The sequence below is a fragment of the Mchenga conophoros genome, linkage group LG7 (assembly GCF_057382185.1).
Source record: "Mchenga conophoros isolate Kocher_MC1m ecotype Shallow Benthic linkage group LG7, M_conophoros_male_GT1.1, whole genome shotgun sequence".
Taxonomy (NCBI): domain Eukaryota; kingdom Metazoa; phylum Chordata; class Actinopteri; order Cichliformes; family Cichlidae; genus Mchenga; species Mchenga conophoros.
In genome coordinates this window covers 43,549,167-43,571,485 of record NC_140532.1, presented here as the reverse complement: position 1 = coordinate 43,571,485, position 22,319 = coordinate 43,549,167, and the positions used below count along the sequence as shown (strand labels likewise).

The 22,319-nt window shown below is 38.3% G+C and overlaps 1 protein-coding gene across 1 annotated transcript in view; it reads right to left on the bottom strand.

The window, feature by feature from the left end:
* The window catches only part of sppl3 (signal peptide peptidase 3), a 41,026-nt gene extending 19,105 nt beyond the window's left edge, over positions 1–21,921 (bottom strand). The window contains exon 1 of the mRNA XM_085279433.1: positions 21,357–21,921. Within this exon, the coding sequence (XP_085135559.1) occupies positions 21,357–21,382 (26 nt within the window). The 5' untranslated portion in view covers positions 21,383–21,921. The remainder of the gene's footprint in view (positions 1–21,356) is intronic.
* Positions 21,922–22,319: the final 398 nt, after the last annotated feature.

Genomic DNA, 22,319 nt, shown 5'->3' with positions numbered 1-22,319 from the left:
TAAAGGAGAAGAAAATATTCACTAAAATACAAGCATTACCAAAAAGAAGGGAAAAAAAAACAAACCAAAAAACTATCACACCAGCAAAACAAATAAAGTTATGAAACAAAACATGTTGAGTTGACAAGGATTATTTAGTGAGTCAGGATGCATGTGATTACTGTCAAATTTACTCAAAGTTCAATTATGGAAGAGGAAATATGAGCTTCAGAGCTGGTATATTACAGGGGAAGAAAGTTCAGCCCTTAGATTTGCTAGACTGTGGTGAATTGTGTAAATAAGCCTCTCTCTGAGAATAAAAGGTGGTTTTCCTGCTGGATTCTACTCTGTAATCAATTCACCCATAGAGACATACAAACCATTGGTGACGTCCGAATAAATTATGGCTGTGCTGTTCTTTCCATGGAGTATTATTTTTTAAATCATCATACTCTAAACATAGCAAAAACAGACTCTAGCTGAAAATGGCAATTTGTGTGACTCCTTTCAGACTCTATACCTGACAATGGAAAAATTGGCTGTGGCAATTTTATCACCATGAGACACATTTGTCCCAGCAAAGTAGCACGGCACCAACAGCAACCACAAAAATGATAAACTGAGTGGAGCAAGTTTAATGCTTGGAAATAAAATAATGAAGTCTGCAGACTGTACCAGCAAGTGTAAACTAACTGGGCAGCATGTCCATTCTATACAAAGGTACAGCATTGTGCATTGTGCATACAAAGGGAACTGGGTCAGCAGAGTTCAGTTAACCATCACAGTGGCCTGTTAAAGAATAAGAATAAAACGAACAAAAAAAAATCCCCGTTTATCACTACATAACCAAACATGCAACAGAACTGGAAAAGAATCTGAATAAATTAATTATGACCACCCTACATCCCACTGAAGCTGCACAATACTGTTGAGCCGCACAACCATGAGCATATGTTCCCCTGAGATGACCGGACCTCATAATGCACACACACCAAAGGAGCGAATGAAACCAATTCGACAGCAGAATCTGAATTGCTAATTTTGCTGCATGTTAAAATGAGAACTCAGGAAAAGCAAGTTATTGATTATGAAAATCAATGAGGCCAATGGAACAGAGTTGAAGGCACACTGGAAACTGTATACTAAAGAAGAGGGTGTGAATTAAAAAAAAGAAAAGAAAGAACTGTACTAATGTTAAGTTCAGGTTTTAGGTGTTATGTTTATTGGTGTAGTTTAAAAGCAAATGACTGGCACATTGAGGTTTTATAAAAGCTGAGCTTGCACTAAATACTAGCTTTGCACCTATATTAGATCCATCAACATCTGAACATCTGAAATTTCACTGTGTGTATAACAATTCCTGATCGGACTGAAATGCATAAGCCAACACTCCAGATAGAAAATATAAATCATGCATTTGGTTCCTAGAATACTCTGTAACATAAAAGATTGTACAGAAAATGTTCTATAGTCTGGAATTGCCACCTATGATCATCTGCAGATCTTGCTGAAATAATGCCTCTGGAGTGGAATCCCCATGTGCTATAGCACTTATGTTTTTCAGTTTTATTAAATAGCCGAGGAACAGATTGAGCACAACAACGCAATAGCCCTCTGCTCAGTCACTATTAAAAATATGATCCACACAACTCAGCCTGAAAGCAGCAGGAATCATAGTTATGCACAATGACAGATGCATTGCACTTATTTTGATAAAGGGTGAGCATGGTTTTAAAACTTCAGATATCCATCTATCCATTTCAGTTTGTTAATCAGTCATGATTAGAGTTCTGCATCTAATCTGGATGTTTGCACATTAAACAGTGGCAGCTGTTTTCAAACAAATGTTTACCCAGGCTTTTATTTTGATCTTCGTCCCATATCAATATGCGGCACATCCTTGACATGCAACCTTATTATGCAGTCAAAAACTAGGCTGGTATTGTAATTTGCCTGCCTTAGTACGAGGTGCAAATTTGACCCAAATCCTACCCGTGTGTCTCCTGTCAAACTCTGGTCATGGATGAGGAATGCAGAGTGTATTTAAAAGTGCTGTTGAATTTAATGTTTACTAAAGAGTAAATGAAATAAAAATATACAGAGAAAGAAATAAGGTGTTAAAAAAGAGAAAACATACAAACACACAGTGTCAGAAACTATATGTGGACTATATGTACGACATTTAAAAGTAATATAATATAGTATCACTTCGTAGTGTTTCAAATGTTTCTCACACTATGACACCTGATGCCAGCAGCTACATCCTCTTTGGTTATTATGAAACAACACTGAATGGATGCAAAAATGATTTCCTTTGCAACATCCTGTATTATACACATTACATTTCCGTTTGTGTTGTCAGCACCAGCAAAATGTGAAAGCTATATTATAATATATAGCAATCATAACTAACTGAAAATCTGCATTTTTGAAGCCAATTTCGTGAGCTATACTTCAAGAGCGACAATGAACAAATGCAATCTTGGATGTTTTATCTCTGTAGTGTGCACCATAATGCCTCTCAGCTTTAATTAAATCAAACAATCCTTGGATATTTTTTTGTTTGTTTTTGTTTTTTTAATTAAAGCCAGTAGAAGATAAGTTTGAGAGCAACTCCATAGGTCGAATGTTATAAGTAACAGTTTCCTTGAATTGGTTATTGGTACATATACCGTAATACACACAGTGTCAACACAGATGAAATACTCCAACACCATGTACACGAACCGAGATCCAGTTCATCAACATTAATTGGCTGAGGTCCAGCCCAGGAAATATCTACCAGCTACACCCACGTCTCGGCAGCCACCTGTCAGACTATGCTGCCACACCTCCAACAGAATTTAGATTTTGTACAATTCAAACAGGTCAGCTATTAAAACTGGGGGATGTAAAATTGATCCTGCTGCAAAGATGGACATTTTAAGATGGGAGTCTATGAGAGCTGACTTGCTTTTGGAACAAGGTTCTAGTGGCAGAGGAACTGCTGTTTTTGGCCCATGCTGACTTTATTTTGCAGGCCTGAACTGACCCGAATGTAAAGCTTATCACACACACAATATCATGATATAAAGGGGATGCATTTTTAGTTTGGCTGTGCAATTACAAAGATTTATTTTCTGCTGGCATGCAGTTGAGTTGTATAATTATTTTTCCTCCAAACACTGATAGAACATTTAGCATAATGGGCCCTTTATACTCAGTTCTCATCCTTGCGAGTTGCACCGGACGCCAGAAGTGACATCACTTCCATTGGCACAAGCTGCACTTTGGTGTTCTGGTATAATGTTGGGCAACGATAAGAAAATGAAATATAGCGATAGAATATGGGTAAAACGTGCATGTGCAGTGCCTTTGTTTTCATACGCACATGGTGGAAAAAACATGGCGGCGAAGGAGAACGAGAAGGGCGAAAGTGGATCGTTAAATGAAACGGATGAACCAGAATTGGTTTGTAAAAATGCTGCAACTTCAGTGGTGTGGAACTGGTTTAGCTTTCGTCCGTCAGATACACAACAAAGCACTATTTTGGTAGAGCATGCTAGCGGATCGTCGTTATTACCGTGTTTTTTGGTGTTTTTAAAATCAATCCTTTGATTTTTCTGAAAATCAACAGTGCCCCTTATTATCCCGTGTGTCTTATGTATGAATTCTGGTTGTGTTTACTGACCTCGAAACGATTTTATGCGGTACACGGCGCTCGAAAATCTGTCAAATGTTTTAGCACCGCTTGATGGATTGGCAGAGCATTACGGCTATTGTAGGCAGGAGCCTCGCAGAGTGATACGTACTGTGCTTCAACATAATATTACTGTATTGTGTGTCTATAACCTCTTTTTAAGTTTTGTGGATATTATACATGGTTATGCTGAGGATATGTCGGCCAATTTCCACTGGAAATGCCTTTTGGTTAAACAGTCAGCAAGGAATTTGCATTTGCACTGATAAATTTTTATATAACTTTAATACACAAAAAACAGCTGCTTGTTTAAGTGAAAATACATTGATACATTGATTTTTTGCACTAATAAAGTTGTGGAGTTGTAAAGTATTTTGTCTAGTGTCAATTATATCGTCAGTTATATCTTTAATCACAAATTTTCAAATGTATATCGTGATAAATATTTTTGATCATATCCCCCTGCTCTAGTTCTTACTCTGCAAAAGTGAAAAAAAGCAAGACCGTTGTCGCTTTCATTTATTCAGTGGTACAGAAACTTCTACTGGGTCTCTGAGTCTGGAACACTAACATACAGTTCACTGTGGAAACGGGACACTAGGACAGCACTGCATCATACAGCATTACAATGGGGGTTGGTATATTTGACTCTAGGTGCGGGTTAAAACAACATGGTCAGTTTGGTTTCGAGCATTCATAAAGTGATAAGGGAAAGCTGACTTTGTTTTACAACACACCAATGAGGTCACTGCTCCACTGTCAACACAGCAAGCAGACAGACAGCTAGTTTAATCTCCCACAGACCTAATTCATATTCTAGCATCGAACTGGTTCGTCTGAATTCTGTGCACAGAAGCCTGTAGAACATGGGTGAGATAGATGAATGGAACATTTAAAAACAAAATACAATCCCGGACTGTTGAGGCCTGGACGGTAGCCCGAAGTGCCATAAGACGTCCTTGTTCGCTGACAGACTAGGTTTTCAATAACAATTCCAATACCATTCTTAATCAAAGCAGTTGCATGTAGAACTGGGCGATATATCGACTTTTTAAATATATTGATATATTTTTAGATGAGATATGAGATGTGACAATATCGTAACGCTATAGTATGTGTTAAGTTAGAATTATACTTGAGGAGCTGCAAGTTTGCCTGTCTTTCGTCCACTTTTGTCTCTACGCAACGTTACTCTGCCTCGCCTCTCTCCTTCACTGAACACAACTCCCCCTCTCCCATCGCTTCACCTGCAGGCAACGACAAGATGGACATGGCAGCTATCAAAGAGGAGCTGGTCGGTAAAAAGTAAACATTTGGAGATTAATGCTACCAGCACTAAAATGGTAATCTCATTAAAACGACGTTAACGCCATAACTGCATTAATGCGTCAATGCGGCTGGACGGCGTCAACACGTTAACGAGCCAACCGGGCTAACACATTGACACCATGCAGCCCCACGCACGGGGGCTGCCCGGCCTAAAACCCTTTCATTTTCTCAAAAATCGACAGTGTATGAATTCATACAACCAGAATTATGTATGAATTCTGGTTGTGCTTACTGACCGCAAACCGCTTTTATATGGTACACGGCGCTCAGCAATCTGTAAGCTACAAAGCCGCACCACTTGATGGATTGTTGGAGCATTACGGCTGCCGCAGTCAGGAGCCTCGCGGAGTAATACCTACTGTGCTTCAACGTAATATTACCGCATTGTGTGTTTGTAAGGACCACAAATGGCACCAGTTAAGAGACATGGTTACAAAGAGGATTTCAAACTCCAGGCTGTCAGTCACATAGTAGAACACAATTGTGAGCTTTTTGTTATGCACAAAAACAACATTGTTTTATTTTATTTTATTTATGGAGAATTATTATTTAATAAATGCTGATAATTTATTTCTGAGTAATTTTTTCATGTACGCTGTATATTAATAAAAGTGCCTGTGTGAGATCTGGGACACAGCTTTGACTACGAACTCACTTTTTGTTCTTACTTTAGGGATTTAAAAAAAATTTAAAAAATAAAATAAAATATCAAGATATATATCATATATCGCCATCCAGCAAAAGAATATCGAGATATGAATTTTGGGTCATATCGCCCAGTCCTAGTTGCATCCAGACCTGACCACTAAAGGCCAGGTCAACAGGCCACAATAAAGACTTTTGCTACTGTGAGGTATAGTAGCAAAAGTCTACTATTGCAAAATGAACATCTTACTCAGGTCTGGTCTAATACACACACACACACACACACACACACACACACAAATTAAACAGAAAAAAGGCAAGTCTTCCAGGACTAACATTAATCTTGCGAACAAGTTTTCCCATCAATTACATTAAGCGAGGCACTGGGTGTTTGACTTCCAATTAGGTAGCATTTAGTGTCTCACCTTTATGATCAATTATGGACATTAATGGACTACACCCAATATAAAAGGACACATTTCCTCTGCATTGGTACTGTAATGAGTTATCTTTCCATTTTGTGTTTGTTTGAGAATTTAGCATTGAAATGGATCTTGGTCAGATCCAGGCGGTTCTGGTCAGGCTTCATCTCTGGTGTTACAATCCGACAGCCCATCGTTCATCTTAACGTAGCAAAGATTGCCTCTAGGAGGGGTTTACAATTTTGGAGTCCAGTGACTAGTAAGCAAAAATAATAATGAGATCAAAAATACATTTTGAGCCCTTTTGAGGATATTTGTTACCATTGTTATGCGGACGATATCCAACTCTATATATCTTTTAAACCGGAAGAGGCTTCTAAGCTGCGGCTTTTAAATGTGTGCTTGGAAACCATTAAAGGCTGGATGGCTGAAAACTTCCTCCAACTAAATGAAAGTAAAACCGAAGTCCTCTTATGTGCCCCAGATAGACATATACCCAGTATAATAAATGCTCTTGGTCCTCTTTCAACGTTTGTAAAACCATCTGTCAGGAACTTAGGGATTATCCTTGATCCTGCTCTTACGTTAGATAGTCATGTTAAATCTCTTGTTCGGTCTTGCTTTTATCATTTAAGAAATATTTCTAAATTGAGCTCTATTATATCCTATACCGAACTGGAGATTGTTATTCATGCTTTTATCTCTTCACGACTGGACTATTGCAATTCCCTGTTTACTTGTTTAAATAAAGGTTCTTTGGAGCGTCTGCAGATCGTTCAGAATGCTGCAGCAAGACTTTTGACGAAAGCTTCTAAATTTTCACATATAACACCGTTGCTCATGCAGTTACATTGGCTTCCTGTTGAATTTAGAGTCCAGTTTAAGATTTTGGTTTTAACTTTCAAGGCTCTTCAACAACAAGCACCACCATATATCATTGAACTTTTACAGCCCTATGCCCCTAGTAGGTCTCTGAGGTCGAGTAGTCAGGGCCTACTTGTCATTCAGTATACGAGACTGAAAACTAGGGGTGATAGAGCTTTTGCTACTGTGGCCGCCAGACTGTGGAATTCCCTTCCTCAGGACTTACGATCCGCTGATTCATTGATTACTTTTAAAAAACAGCTAAAAACACATCTTTTTAAAACTGCCTTTTGCTAACTTTGTTTGTATTTTGTCTTTTTAATCTGTTATATCTTGTAAAGCACTTTGTGATCTCTATCTAGAAATGTGCTATATAAATAAAATTTTACTTACTTACTTACTTTACATTCTTGAATTAATCTTTTTTTTTTTTTTTTTTTTAAACAAAAAGAGAGAATCTCCTGCAAAAAGACATGTTTTAAAGTTTTGTAACTGCATGACGTATGCTAATGAAAAAATAAGTTGAATAACCAACTAACCAAGAATCTATCAGTTTGTATTAAGACATCAGGGATAATACTAGCTGTTGCACATACCTATTAAGGCTGGCCTCAACATGTAACAATTTTACTCATTTAATCAGCACAGATGACCACCATTAAAATTTAAGCTTGATTAGGCGCCTGTCTCTCCAAATTAAAACAAATTGAGCTTTTCAGCTCTGAGAGGTTATCTTAGTGGTGCTTCTGTTCAGGACACATCCAACAGGTGCCTTAGTAGTGTGCCAAACTCAGGTCAATGTGTGCTCTTAAATAGAAAATTCAGCAGGATTAGCTCTGTCTATACAGCTGTAAGATCTACTGAAGAAGCCCTCAAAACTCCTTAAGATTTAACAGGATTATTTAAAAAGTGCAAAAGTCATTTAACCCTTTAAGACCTACTATAGAACCAAGTCCGCCAGAGTTATCTTTATATTTTTGCATGCAGTAGTGCCATTTTTGGGAGCATTTCAAGTTGCTATACATCAATATAACCGTTATAGCCCAGATTTTAATAATATGTATGCATTAAGTCTATAATAACTACATATATATTACAACAAAGTGCAATAAACTACAAAAAAATTTATAATACTTTTTTGGGTTTTAAGAGGTTTATCCCTCAAAATTGTAAATACAAAAAAGTTGCACAAAATAGTTTCTAATAACAGGAAATTTATTTTGAGTGTCTTCATAGTTTTATGTTTGAGCTGCACCAATTTTTATATACTGCTGGAGAAGTGAAAATAAATATTACAATGCAAATAAACACCATGTGCATCAAAATAAACTATTTCCAGCAGTGCAATTTGAGTTCTAAGCATCCCAGAAACTATTCAGAAAACTATGAACTCAAAAATGACTTTTAAAAATTATTGTGCTAGCTTACGTGGTTCTGGTTCTACAGGGATTTAAAAATAGTTACGCAAAACTGAGCATACCCGCTCCGACCGGTTTTAAAGGGTTAAGCATCATCGACTTGTACTGTAGATAAGTCTTAACAGGACTTTGTATTTATCTCTTTAAAAACTAGGTTTCCAGGTGTAAAGTTTCTTCTTTAATTTTTTAACTCTATTAACTTTTACTAAGGTATTCATTCATTAAAATAATCACATTAGTGTACATATGAACAATATTTTAAAAAAGTTTGTATTAAGATTATTTAAAAAAAAAAAAAAAGGTGCAGGAAAAGTGCTTCAAACATCTAAAAGATGAGCTTAAACATTGCAAATACAATCATTGCATTTGCATTTAACATTCCATTAATGACATTGTGCTTTTAAATATTGCTGAAGATTTTGTGCTGTGTATAACACTACACACGTGCAGTATTAGATCAGTTTGCCAAGTGTTACATTAGCACTGCTAGCAGCAGTTATCCACCTTTCCTGTTGGCCAGCATCTACATATGTGCCTGTGCAGAATGTGGTTACACACAGCTTCAGTCTTGTTTATGTTAACTCTTGTAATATCTAACGTATAACCACTCATCTTTCAAAGCATTGTAGAACCGCACTAGTTCTCACAGCTGTCTGCCTACTTTCCATCACAAAGAGGGAGCAAGCACCACTGCCTGCCCTTAGACGGAAGACGAGATATTACAACCAATGGGTAATTTTGGATATCAATAAAATAAGAATCACTTGTTTACCTGACAAGTACTTCTGGTGCCGACTAGCAAAAGCAGCAATGTTTAAACATCTAGTTGACCAGATGTTTAAACATTGCTGCTCTTGCTAGTTGGCAAGAGCAAGTGTTTTAAATCCAGACTCCAGACTGAGCTTTCCTTTCACGACATGCAGTGTACAAGCATTTAAAGCACCGGCACCCTGACCCTGGAGCTGTGACGTCAAGTCTGCATTTGTCAGTTTCAATGACCCCCACATACATTAGGTGGTACTTGATCGTAATGGAAAATGGCCGAAACAGAGTAGGGTTGAGTTGAGCAGGTAGTACTGAAAAAGGGCTATAAGACTTTAGGTTAGCATGCCAAACCTGAAGTGTCAGGTAGAAAGCTTGTTCTACAGGTTTGTTCTGAGACAGAACATATGTTGACATAAATCCACACACAAGTTGATCTCTGCTTTTCTCTCCTTTTGTTTTTTGTCAACTATTAAATGTGTCAGATTGGCACAACTAAAAGAAAAGTTCTATTTTTTAAATATGCTGTAAATTTGATTGGATATGACAATCAGCAGATATGCAATGTAAAGTCTAATGTTTTAGGAACAAAAAGCTCCAGCAAAAAGCAAAAAAAACAAAACCCAAACTTCTTAGTTTAAACAAATAATTCTTTACAAAGATTCTGCTGTACATCCCTTTACACCTACATGCTGCAGCATTATGTTATTATTTTGGAGTACACTTCATAGTTCTTGCAATTATATAAATTACAGTAAAATAGAAGTACCATCAGGTCCTTAACTATTTGTACTGGCTTTCCACTCAAGTCTTGGGTCTTGTGGCATCTCTACACAAGGACACACTAATTACATGTGCAATAAAATATTCATGTTGCATATCATAGTGCCCCATCTTGCTATACAATATAGTTATGCTTCAGACATACAGATATTTTTAAAAACACGCAGGCTCTCGTAACTCTACCGCAAATGTATCTCTGTGGTAAGTGAGCCTGTAGTTAGCTTCAGTTTTGCCTGTTAAACTGAGCAGTAACCCAACTTAAATCTTGTGATTATTACGAGCGCCACTATCTTGTCTTCATTTTTCCTCAGCTTCCTAATCCTGTCCCATATTAATTTTTTTTTCTAAAAAAACCTGAGCCTTTATTGCCTTTTTACTCTCATTTGTCAGTAACAAAAAGGAAATGCATGGGTACTTGAAATATAATATAACCTATTAATATAACCTTGAAACTATATGGCAATATCCCAAAAGGTTGATTCTGTTCATCTGGACATTTCGTCACCCACCCAAGTGACGAAACGTCCAGATGAACAGAATCAACCTTTTGGGATTTACTTACCTGGATGATTGGGCATGCGTCAAGATATATAGCATTATTTTTTAACATTTTAGCCTGATCCACAATCTGAATTGACAGAAAAGTATTTTAACTAACTGAAAGTGTTTCAAAGATTAGACAGATGGATTCAGTTTTAGCATGGTGGCTAGCTAGTTAAATTCCTCAAGTGAACTAACTTGCTGAGACTCACACCGTTTAACTTGACTGCAAGACTGCACAGGCCTGTTATGCATAAACAGCACTGCACTACCAATGATACGCTGGCATTCAGGTAACAACTTGTTACCTGAATCATCCTTAACATCCTCCACCCTTAGGTCACACTGACACAGAAATGACATATGACTTGGGTGTAGGCTATGTCAATTATGGAGAGATGGTACTTTCTTGGAGAACTCAAAATGTTTCTGACATGTAAATTCAAGTATTTCCTTCTAGACACTTTTTCATTGTAATCTACCCATGTCTATACACCAAGATGGAAGCCTACATATTTCAATTTAAAGGAACCCTATTGAACATAACACTCTTCTTCACTGCAACACCATCCAAGTCATCTCAAGGAAAACATACCTACGGGGCAATTTTTATGCCTTTGGAGAAATTTCTCAGACTTGGAAGAATTCAAAAGCATGACAAAGGAGATGAAATCATGATTTAATTAAGGAAAGTGCCATCCCTCCATAATCGTCAGAGCCTAATTCCATGCTTTAGTATCTTCAAGATATGAACTGCTTAAGCCTTAAAACCTTAACAGAAAAAAAATGAAAGAATAACTTTCATCACTGAATTGAACCACTATCATCAGAAATCCAGGGACATAATTAACAGACACTGGCACATCTTAAAAGCTGAACCGTCACTAAGTGGAATCACTGAGTGGAATCACTGAAATGCCTCCTCTCCTATCATTTCAAAGAGCTCAAACAATAAGCAATAATCTTGCACACAGTTTTCAGGCCAGCAAACCTAATCACACTTGGCATCACCTAAAAGGAAACTTAAGATGTTGGTAAATGCAGACAGTGTAACACCATTTCAGATATATTTTACCCATCCACATATTGGTAAAACGTTCCTTATCAAACAATTCATAAACTAAACTACAGTACAACATCAGTAATCTGTATTCTTGAATGCCCCAATGGTCAAGCTTACACTGAAAAAACAAAGAGCAGTCAACCAGTGAACTTCAGAACATATTAGATGCATGCATACTGGGAACTTGGAGTAGTTACAGCCAAACACTACCAAGAAGCTAAACATCAGTCCCTTGCCACTCTGCATTTCATTGGATTTGACTTCTCAGAAAGAGGTGTATTGGGTCTCAACACTCAACACAATGATGCCTGCTGGACTGAATGATGATTTTAGTTTAAAATGTTTTCTGAGAACAAGTTTATATAAAAATACAGAATATTTACAATAAAACTAATAACCCAAGACATAATCATACTCAGTCATATATATCACTATATCATTAGTTTGTTTTCTTTAATGCTCTAACAGAAAAAAAATGCCACTTATTACCTTTGAGTACTTGACACTGGACACAAATAACTGTGTTATCCTCCTAATATTTTATTATTAGCCATAGCTGCTAGTTCCTAGCTTAGTGATGTTGGCTACTGTGGCTATTGGTTAACTGCTAATAGTGAAATGGCTACTGTTAATGTGATCTCTGGCTTTGTTAACATTTATGAAACCGTTTAACAACTTTGCTGGCAACTTTGCTGTCCTCTCAAAATTCGACAATGCTCAGCAATAAAGTGTTGCTGAGCATTGTGTAGTGGTCATGTGTTCGGCAAATAGTGAGGTGAGGAATTTGACTGGAGGCAAAGATGGCACTGTTGCCATCGGTACTTTTGCTTTATCTAATCAGATCTGTAATTTTTAGCTTATTATTATCTACATATTATTTTTTAAACAACTTTACTCAAAAATATGTGAATTTACAAGTAATTCAATTGCTGATGGCACAAAACTATTTAACGTTAGTTTCCAGAGGAATGAGATGTAGTACTCTTCTTGCAGTCATCTGTCAGCAGTATAGTACTGCTGACAGAAAGAAACATTATACCAGAGGATATACAGTAGTCATATACGTAAACACACACACACACACACACACACACACACACACACACACACACACACAAAAAGGCCAATACAGTTTTACTGCCCCCTTTGGATATTTTTGCTGCCACTCTTCCCACCCACAACTGGGCTGCTTAAACTAAAATAATAAGTTTAATAGCTTTTTACCAATATAGGTCTTGATTGTGATTATAAAAACGAGCACTGTTGCTATCAACTTAAGAAAAAAAAATTAAAGCTCAGGTTAAGTGAAAGAAAATTAACGGTCTTAGCTAGGGCTGCACGATTAATCGTTAGAAAATTGCGATCTCAATTCATACTTATGTGCGATCTCATTTCCAAATGACAACAATTTTTAAAAAAAAGACGATGATTGTACCGCATTTTGATCTGGGTACAATCTGCAACAAGCGCTCACTCTTCCTGCTCAACAAATGACAAGGGCGGAGCCTTATACCACGTGATACAGAAGCTGGCTGCTGAAATTGGCAGGGAAAAAAAACAACGGAGAGCACGTCAGGGATGACAAGAAAGTGACTGGAGAAAATTTGTCCCGGTCAACCACCCAAACATCAATAACAGGAACCTTATGCAGCGCTTCCCTATACACGTCGAACTCCCGCAGGCACAAAGAAATTATGGAAGCTATCACTTATCACCAGTGTTGGGTAAGTTACTTTAAAATAGTAACTTAGTTACATTACTAGTTACTTCTCTCAAAAGTAACTCAGTTACTTCAAGTTACTCGTTACTTTCAAAGTAACTAGTTACTAGGGAAAGTAACTTTGGTTTTACTCAGAATTCTCTTGTTAATGTGTTGCTTCCATAACTTTGCCAGTCTTCTAGCTTGCTTACTTGCCACAAGTGCACTGTGCCACCTACCAATAGAAAGGAAAATATAATGTATAATGTATAATGCATATTTCCACGAGAGAAATCCCACGCCTGGACCGTCATTGACTGCTGCCATGATTCTAGCCTACGTCACAGAGTCATGTGCGCCTTTTACATCCAACACAAAAACTGCAGTCGTGGTGCTTTCGATTGTACTCAGAACTCGGAAATTCTGCCTTCTGAATAGGAAGATGTAGGTAACACCAGACTGCAGATGAGCTGCATACAGGGCTGGACTGGGACAGAAAATCGTCCCGGGCATTTTGACTAGAGACCGTCCCACCATTATAGGAAAAAAATCATAAAGCCTTTGAATGAAAACAAACACTGTTGTGACAGTGATGTACACTGTTTTGATGGTATATATGCATCAATCTATCAATCGTTTGTTGTAAGATTCAGATATTTATTTTTTAAAAGCTAGACATTTTAAATGGGAATAAGAAAGAAAAGTATTTCTTTGTGCCCCCCTTTCCCTGTTAATGCCCTACATGCCCCCCTGGCAACACTTTGCTAGATCCGCCCCTGCACAGTTACCAGCTGTCAGCTACCTAAAAAAGGATCCTGGTGTTATTTGTCTCTCAGAAACAGTTCATAACTTCCCTTCAACTCATTCATGTCACCTAAAAGGTAAACCTGTTTCTCCATCACCTGTTCAGCTCTGATGATCCAGTAAGGACATCTCCTGGTTTCATCTTCATGTTTCCCTCTCACCAGATAACCAAACCATATCATGACCAGCAGGTTTACAGCTGTGGCTCCAGCAAACATCAGCTGATACTAGAAATTAATATTAAATAAATTCTAACAACAGCTGATCAAGCTTAAACGTGCTGCTGTTGTTTAGCGTGACATCCACTGGTTTCCTCTTTCGGCGCAAAGTGAGCGATAAACAAACAAGAGAGCCGATCAGCTGATCATTGATCAGTTTTCATGATTGAAGTAGAAACGGGAGAGGGAGGGGGAGAGAATGAGAGAAGAAGAGGCAGCTGTGCAGCAAAGACACAGAATAACTCCAGCTTTGTGCCTTTTTCATTGTAGCTGAATAACGGGACAAACTGTTCCTTTTCACCTCAATAAGAAGCGTTTAATATTTTCTCTGAATACCAGACGGGACGGTTGGCAACTCTAATAACTTATGAACAAAATAAAGTTCAACTTCATTAACTTCATAGCACCCACCCAGCTGTATAGAAACTCCCGTCATGCTAGCTAGCACGCAGTACGGAAAAAGTCAGAATAACGAAAATAAACTCCACCTAAACTTGGTTTATATCTGACCCAGAGAGACTGCAGGTCATAACTTCTTACCTGAAGTTCAGTTCACACTTGGACCGGCGGCTGCCTCGGGTCTCTTTTCCTTCTGCGTCCCCTTTCCTTCATCCACCTGCTGGCCTCCACCACTTGCTAATGTTACTGAATCTGTGGAAGCTCCGCGATAGCCACCACACGAAGTAACGACCCTATCTAAATCCCAGTAACGACTAACGCGTTACTGATTTTGGCATAATAACTAGTTACCGTGCTCGTTACCACAATAATAACGTAGTTACTGTAACGCGTTAGTCCCAACACTGCTTATCACCTGACCAAAGATATGGCTCCCATCAACACTGTGCAAAACGAGGGATTTAGGAAAATGATCAACACCCTAGACAACGCTACACAGTGCTGTCCCGCAACTATTTTTCTATTGTTGCACTACCTGCTCTATACACGCAGCGTCGAGCAACGGTGGAGACGGAATTTCAAGCAGTACAACATTTTGCGGCAACGACAAAATGTGAGACATTTGTTGTTTTTATGTTTATTTATTGTTTTTATGTTCAGTCTCAACTTTTACGAAGTTGATGTGCAGTTAATAAGTGCAATAAATATTTATACTGGAAAAGAAAATCGTGAGAGAATCGTGATCTCAATTCTAAGCAAAAAAAATCGTGATTCTCATTTTATGCAAAATTGTGCAGCCCTAGTCTTAGCCCAAGGGCTGTCTCTTTGCTCACAGCTCGGTGAATGTGTGTCAGAGGTGAGGCTCCAGCTCTACCATAAAAGACAACAACGTCATCTTCTCTGCTATTGTGCTACTTAACCCAGTTTTCTGTGCAGATGAACTGATAACAGTAACTGGTGTAAACGCCATCACTAGCCTAAACAGGTCAGCAGGCAGGGGTTATGTCAAATCTTCCAACACTTTATATCTTTACTGGGTCTCTCCGGTGGTGGCAGGACTTAAACAGTTATATTAGGAAAAAAAAAAGTTTTCAGTATATTACAAATAGGGCAGTGCCCCATCAGTGTGTCAGAAATCAGTGTGTCCCTGCTGTTTATTCTGTATTTGCTCCCTCTGGGCAATGTGCTGCGCAAACATAATGTGTCCTTCCACACCTTTGCTGATGACATTCAGATCTACCTCCCTCTGAGGTTAGACTGTAAGGACTCTCTGCAGCCGTTATTCTCCTGTTTGTCTGACATTAAGACTTGGATGGCGCTTAACTTTCTACATCTAAATGAAAGTAAAACTGAAGTCATTGTGTTTGGGCTTCCTAAAGACCCCAACCTTTCCTTTGATTTTATGGGACCCCTAACATCCAAATGTACTTCCTCCATTAAGAGCCTCGGTGTTACTTTTGACAGTGCTTTTAAATTTGATAAACAAATCAGCTCCGTAGTCAAAGGATCTTTTTATCATCTACGGATTTTAGCCAAAGTCAAGTCCTACCTGTGCAGGAACGATCTAGAAAGGGTGGTCCATGCTTTTATTACTTCACGGCTGGACTACTGTAACTCCCTTTATGTTGGTTTAGATCGTTCCTGTCTGCATCGCCTCCAACTGGTGCAGAACGCTGCTGCTTGCATGCTGACCGGTTCCAAAAAGAGAGGCCACATCACTCCGGTTCTCTGCTCTCTCCACTGGCTCCCAGTTGCTTCTAGGATTGATTTTAAAATTTTACTGCTGGTTTTTAAGGTCCTTAACGGTACTGCACCTCCTTACCTGGCAGAGCTTCTTAGCATTTACCGCCCCAGGAGATCTTTGAGGTCAGCAGACCTGATGCTTTTAGATGTTCCCAGGTACAGACTAAAGACTGGGGGAGAGAGGGCTTTTGCTGTGGCTGCACCCAGACTGTGGAACAGTTTACCTCCTCACATCAGATTCTCCACAAGCCTAGGAACTTTTAAAACTGCTCTTAAAACTCACCTCTTCTCATTGGCTTTTAGCAAGGTTTAACTTATTGTTTTAATTTATTGTTTTATCAGTGAGGAGTTTTATGTACTTGTGTTTTATTGTATTTTATATTTGTATTTTGTTGTACAGCACTTTGGTCAGCCTCGGTTGTTTTTAAATGTGCTTTATAAATAAACTTTACTTGAGAAAGAGTGCCATACAACAAAAGAGTGCCATACAACTGAATAGTTCTGCTGCTCTATGCTTTCACTTCAGGAAGTGTGACTTTCATAATTTGATTTAAAATGTCACGGTTGAAAATTTCTCATTTACACTGCATGCACTGTCAGCTACACAACTAAAAGCTAGGAAGAGAAACTAGAACAAAACAACTACCAATGGTTAGTAATCTAACTTTAAAGCAAATTGCTGCTATTGCAAGAGTTGATAGTGGCAACAAATGAAGACTCTTCAGAAAGATTGGTCAGCTGGTTGTTGTGAGGTTGAAAGGGGCTCACTGTCGTTTGCGCCGGACAGCAATACACTTGATATAAAATTAGCTGCGCACAACAGAAACTAAGTGCACATTTAACAAATGTCTCTACAAATTGCGGTGAGAGATCGGTCTTCAAATATCTGCTCTTTGTCAACACTATTAATAAACTTAGGCATGTGATTTAAAACAGCAGTGCTTTCTGGTGTCTTCTGAAAGTTACTAGGAACACATTGCATTCAGTGGCTCAGTGTGCGAGGTAGCTGCACTGGGCCTAGCTGCTGCTCTTCTGACAAACGGGTACTGAGGTGAGGACAAAAGTGGCATCACTTACTCTACTGTAACAGGATGACTTAAAATTGATCTAGTGCAATATTAAACTATATTAACCTGATGATGCTGATATGAAGAGAAAACATCACTACTAGATAACACCAATAAAAATGTAGAAAATATGAAGCCATTTTCATGCATGTGCTCTTAACTTCTATCAGAAGGAGAAGTGTAGGGCAAAATGCAAATATCCCACGCAATTGGATCGGATGAGTTTTTGGGGGGTTTTTTTTGGGGGGGGGGAACCTGTCAGCTTCATGGGTCCATGTGATGTTTGAACAGAGCACCTAATACTGCAGCAAATCTAACATTTCCAGCACACTGCAAATTTATTTCCTGCTGTTCACTACAAGTGAGAAAAGCAGAAAATATCTCAACCAGATTGTTCCAAAACTGTCCTAAATTTGTGTTTGAAAACAGCTTATGTCTACAAACACTATGATATTCTGCCCTGATGGTTGGCTGTGCACACTGTAGTAATTAAAATAAATCTCAGGTTGGCTGCAAAGCAAAAAGAAAATTTAGTGCGAGCACACAAGCTTTGAGATTCAACTATAATTCCACATTTACTCATTATTCATCTCTGAAGCTCCTCAGTGACATTTAAGCTATTTCAAGCACAATAGATAGTCACGGTCTAATGTTTTTCTGCTGAGCTTGCAAATCAACACAAGCAACTATGTATCTAAACCCCATTTAGACTAATTTCTTTTGAGGAGCTTGAGTTAAATCATAAATATTACAATAAATACATCTCTAAGCAGGAATCCTTATATCAACAGCTCTTTAGCCATGGTTAACACAAAATCATTAAGTCACAAAATGTACAAGGCTTTGTTGACACTACGTGTTTAAAAAACAAAACAGATTTTCCTTCTCCATGGACTTTAGCCTTTTAGCCACACACGCAGTTTTAGGTCACTGAAACTGGCCTTTTGGAAATCATGGGTCAAGAAATTCAGAAAAGGCATTTGCAGGGTTGGCAGTTTTTGACGTTGCAGAGCCTGTGGTTCTGATTGGCCGACATGGCTTTATGGTTTGTCCACTTGGCATGTTCTTATCAGTGCTTCTATTGTGTTTCTGTATGTTTTCTTTTTTCCCCTCTATAAACTGCCTCTGTGGGTGTGTGTGGTTCTTTTCTTCCTCTTTTTTCCTCAAAAAAAATAGACTAATGTATGCAAATTAGACCAGAGAGAATTTTGAAGTGGCTGAATTTTCCCAAGATCCTTCTAGAAGAAAGTCTTGCCACTGAGCAGCCATCTGGGTAAAGCTTTGTGGCACTTGTTTGGGGAGTTAGTTTAAAGCAAGTATCTAATGAACTCGAACTTCAGCGGCAATTGAGACAAACTACACTCACAAATGAAATGTTTTAAATGATAATGAAATTATGTACAGATTTTCCCCAAAAGCAAGGGTTTTTCCCCCCCTTCCCTTTCCCCCCCTCTCAGTTAAAATTTCATAACCATCTTTGCTGTTCTGAATAAATTTCAACCAGTATAATGTCTCTGATTCCTCTTTTTCACTCTCTTGGATGGAGGTTATCCGTTTTTCAGATTCCCTTTGTACTAAGCTACCTTCAACAAGTGTTAAAAGGTTGAGAATGAACAATACGTTAACACTGTTAAAGCAAGGCCTGGGGACAGATGATAATAAATATGTTCAGAGCAATCCCAGATAGCTTACCGATCAAGAGGATTGTTACAGGTTGTTTTCCCAATAACATGTTAAATCATCATCATTAGCTTTTGAATTCATACTTGATTTAATCTGCATCACTATAACTTAAATATCAGCATATATAAAACAAACACATGCAAAATGGTCATGTGTAGGAGCGCACATAAAATAACCCCAAATCATTTTTTATGTTTGTAGAACAGTATAGATAACAGTGCACCTGGAAAATATTCTTAATTTGATCATATAATATAAATTTTGAAAAAAAAAATATTTGAATATGAATTTTCATAATTAAATGTGGAAATAAAAAAAGATCAGCCGTATGAAGACGTTGGGCTGTGAGGTTGATGGAGTGTTATCCACCCACATTACTGCAGACTGTGTGTCAAAGTCGGAACAGCTGTTTGGGGCATATAAGGCATGCCTGAATATTTCTATTCATACCTTTTTTTAAAAAATAAATAAATAATCAAACATAAAGTTAACCCTCCTCCCCTCCCAGTCAGAGATGATCTCAGTCCTATAAATGTAATTAAAAAAAGAAAAATGATGGGGCTGTAATATTGTGAAGACATATTTCAATGTTAGTCCCATTTAAAGCAAAAGAATAAATGGACATTATCTGCTGTGTTACGAATCAATCCACTGATTTAACCACATCTGGAGGTAGTTTTGCTTGTGCTTTGATCCGATCTCATCGAGGTGTAAATCCATCTTGATCGGCAGTGGGTTTTATTGCTGCTGGGTCACATAAATTAAGCTTACTATGTTAATTAATCCTCACCAGTGCTTCGCTTATCTTCTGATATATCACAGCCGTTGACAAGTCAAACGGGATCATGAAGCTTGTTTTTTGGACACTAATTTGCATTCTGAGATCCAATAACATTGCACACAAAATTTATGACAACAACCCTTTCAAATATCAAGTTTCATTGTAAAAGCCTGTGGACTGGGTGTAGTCATAAAAATTGTGCATTAAAAAAAATATACAAACTATTTTCTTTCTTTGGCCTCACATTTTACAGTGATTTGGACTTTTTATACAACACATTTACCACACAAACAGTTTGATAGACCACTTATGAAGCTAAAAGCACACAGTGGCACCCTGCTGGCAAAAACGTTGGGAAAAACTTTGTTTTATCTGCATTTACAGATATCGCTGTACTGGGAAAGACTTTTGCTCACTGATCTAAAACTGATGAAAGATATTCAATTGTGATTTTTTTTTAAAGAGCATGAATACTGGGATTTTCAGAGGCAGAAGGTGTGAAATTAAATAAAGGTTAGTATATGAAATAAACAGTCGACTCGTACAACTCAATGAATGCACTCTCTTAGGGAAGACCCGGTTGGCTCGGCCTTCTCAGACTCAAAACAATCTTGTAGTAGACATGACACAAACACTTAATCTTTAGTTCATAGATCAGACAAGTATAACCTAGTATAGATTAACTAGGCCATAAGAAAGAGGTCGTTTTCGGAGACAACGCATTTCACTTATCACATCATCTCTGAATGATTTCGTGCAATCTATACTTTCGCCGACCACAAAAATTACTATGACACTATAGTTATATATCGTTTCTATACCTCGAGACCTGATGGTGCCATCTGTGACCGCCTATCGCTTGTCACTGTATGGAAAAACTGCATTTTTGTGACTTGACACCGATGCTAGCTTAGCTACAGCCGAACCTTTGTTATTGTGTGAGCAGCAGGTCGACGACGAATGCCAGCTAGCGCTAATTTGTTGGCACAGACAACAAACTAAGCCTTTTAACACTGTCATGAAACGCTGCGTTTATTGTGCACAACTGGGTTTACCAACAAAGCCAGCCGTACTCCAAAAAGCGAAGGAAAATTTTTAAAATGACCACCCCATTGTGCTTTAGCTATCAGCAGGGCAGCTAACTCGTTAGCATTTCCTTGCAACAGCCACCATTGGATTTAACCGATGCTGGACAATGTTAGCACGGCATCAGCTGGGGCTGCTCGTTAGCTAGGGCTAGCCAAAGTTAGCAGTTTAGCAAAAAAAAAAAAAAAATCAAGCTGATGGAAAAATATCTGGATGAGTGACCTTTTGTTCTGAAGACGTTGATAAATGCATGTGAAGTGTCGATGTGAAGAGACAAAGGTTTCTGTATACTGACAGAAATACGGTTCGTTGGTTTAATGACCTATTGCAATCTGGTTTAGCAATAGCAACAGCGGCTACCAATCGGTAGCGCAATGCCTGTACGCACTCACCAGGATGAGTAGCCTTGCTCCGCCATATCGCCAAAAACAGTGGGTTCCGCGACTGTGGCTAACACAGATTCAGGTCCCAGTGACAACCCGTCGGGACCCGGGAGATGTTTTCTTGCGTTTCCTTCACAATTCGACGTCTTAGCGGTTACTTTTTGGTGACAACATGGTGATACATCCCGGCAGCAGCTAGTAAGAACTAGCTGAATATCTTGCGGTTAAAACGACAGTGATGGTTTGCTATCGTTAGGTGGACTAGACAAAGCACCCCGAGAAAAAAAGACACAGCTGTTATTTTCGGTGGTTTCGCTAGTGTCCTGCTGTCACTCCAACCGAGAAGGCTCGGTCTCCAACGATGCTACACCCACAGTAAATCCATATTCAGCTCACTGTATGCAGACTAAATTCGGATATTCCTCAAGTCTGCACCTCTAGCTGTTATGGAAGACGTTCAGCTTTGTTTTCTATGGCGAGTCCACGGGAGCGCGCAAAATCGCCCTACTGAAGAGGTTTACAAATAGGACGTGCACTGAAACGCTTTCATGCATCGAAAACGTTTGTAATGGTTTCCCCTCCCGGCAGCACTGCAGCCTATCATATACACAGCGATTGTGAAAGGCAACGAGTTGTTGCAATTAATTGCTGAATTATGTGACATACAAAATACGGAAAAAACGGGCCGTGCATGAATATTTAACCAATTTACTTTAGTATTATGACAAAAAATAAAATTGTAAATTAAATTAAAAAGAAAAACAACTTTTTTTCAGAGCAAATTAAATTGAATACGTGTGTATAATTATAAAAAATAAATTCGTTTTAAGATTTTTAAAAATATTGTTTTGCATAATGCGACTCCTTTGGTGATTTTTTGTTTTTTAAAAGGGACCAAAAGCCGATAAAAGAAATGTCGTGCGGTTATCAAGTTGTCAGGACAATATGTTGACTGGAAATGTGAATCACCCC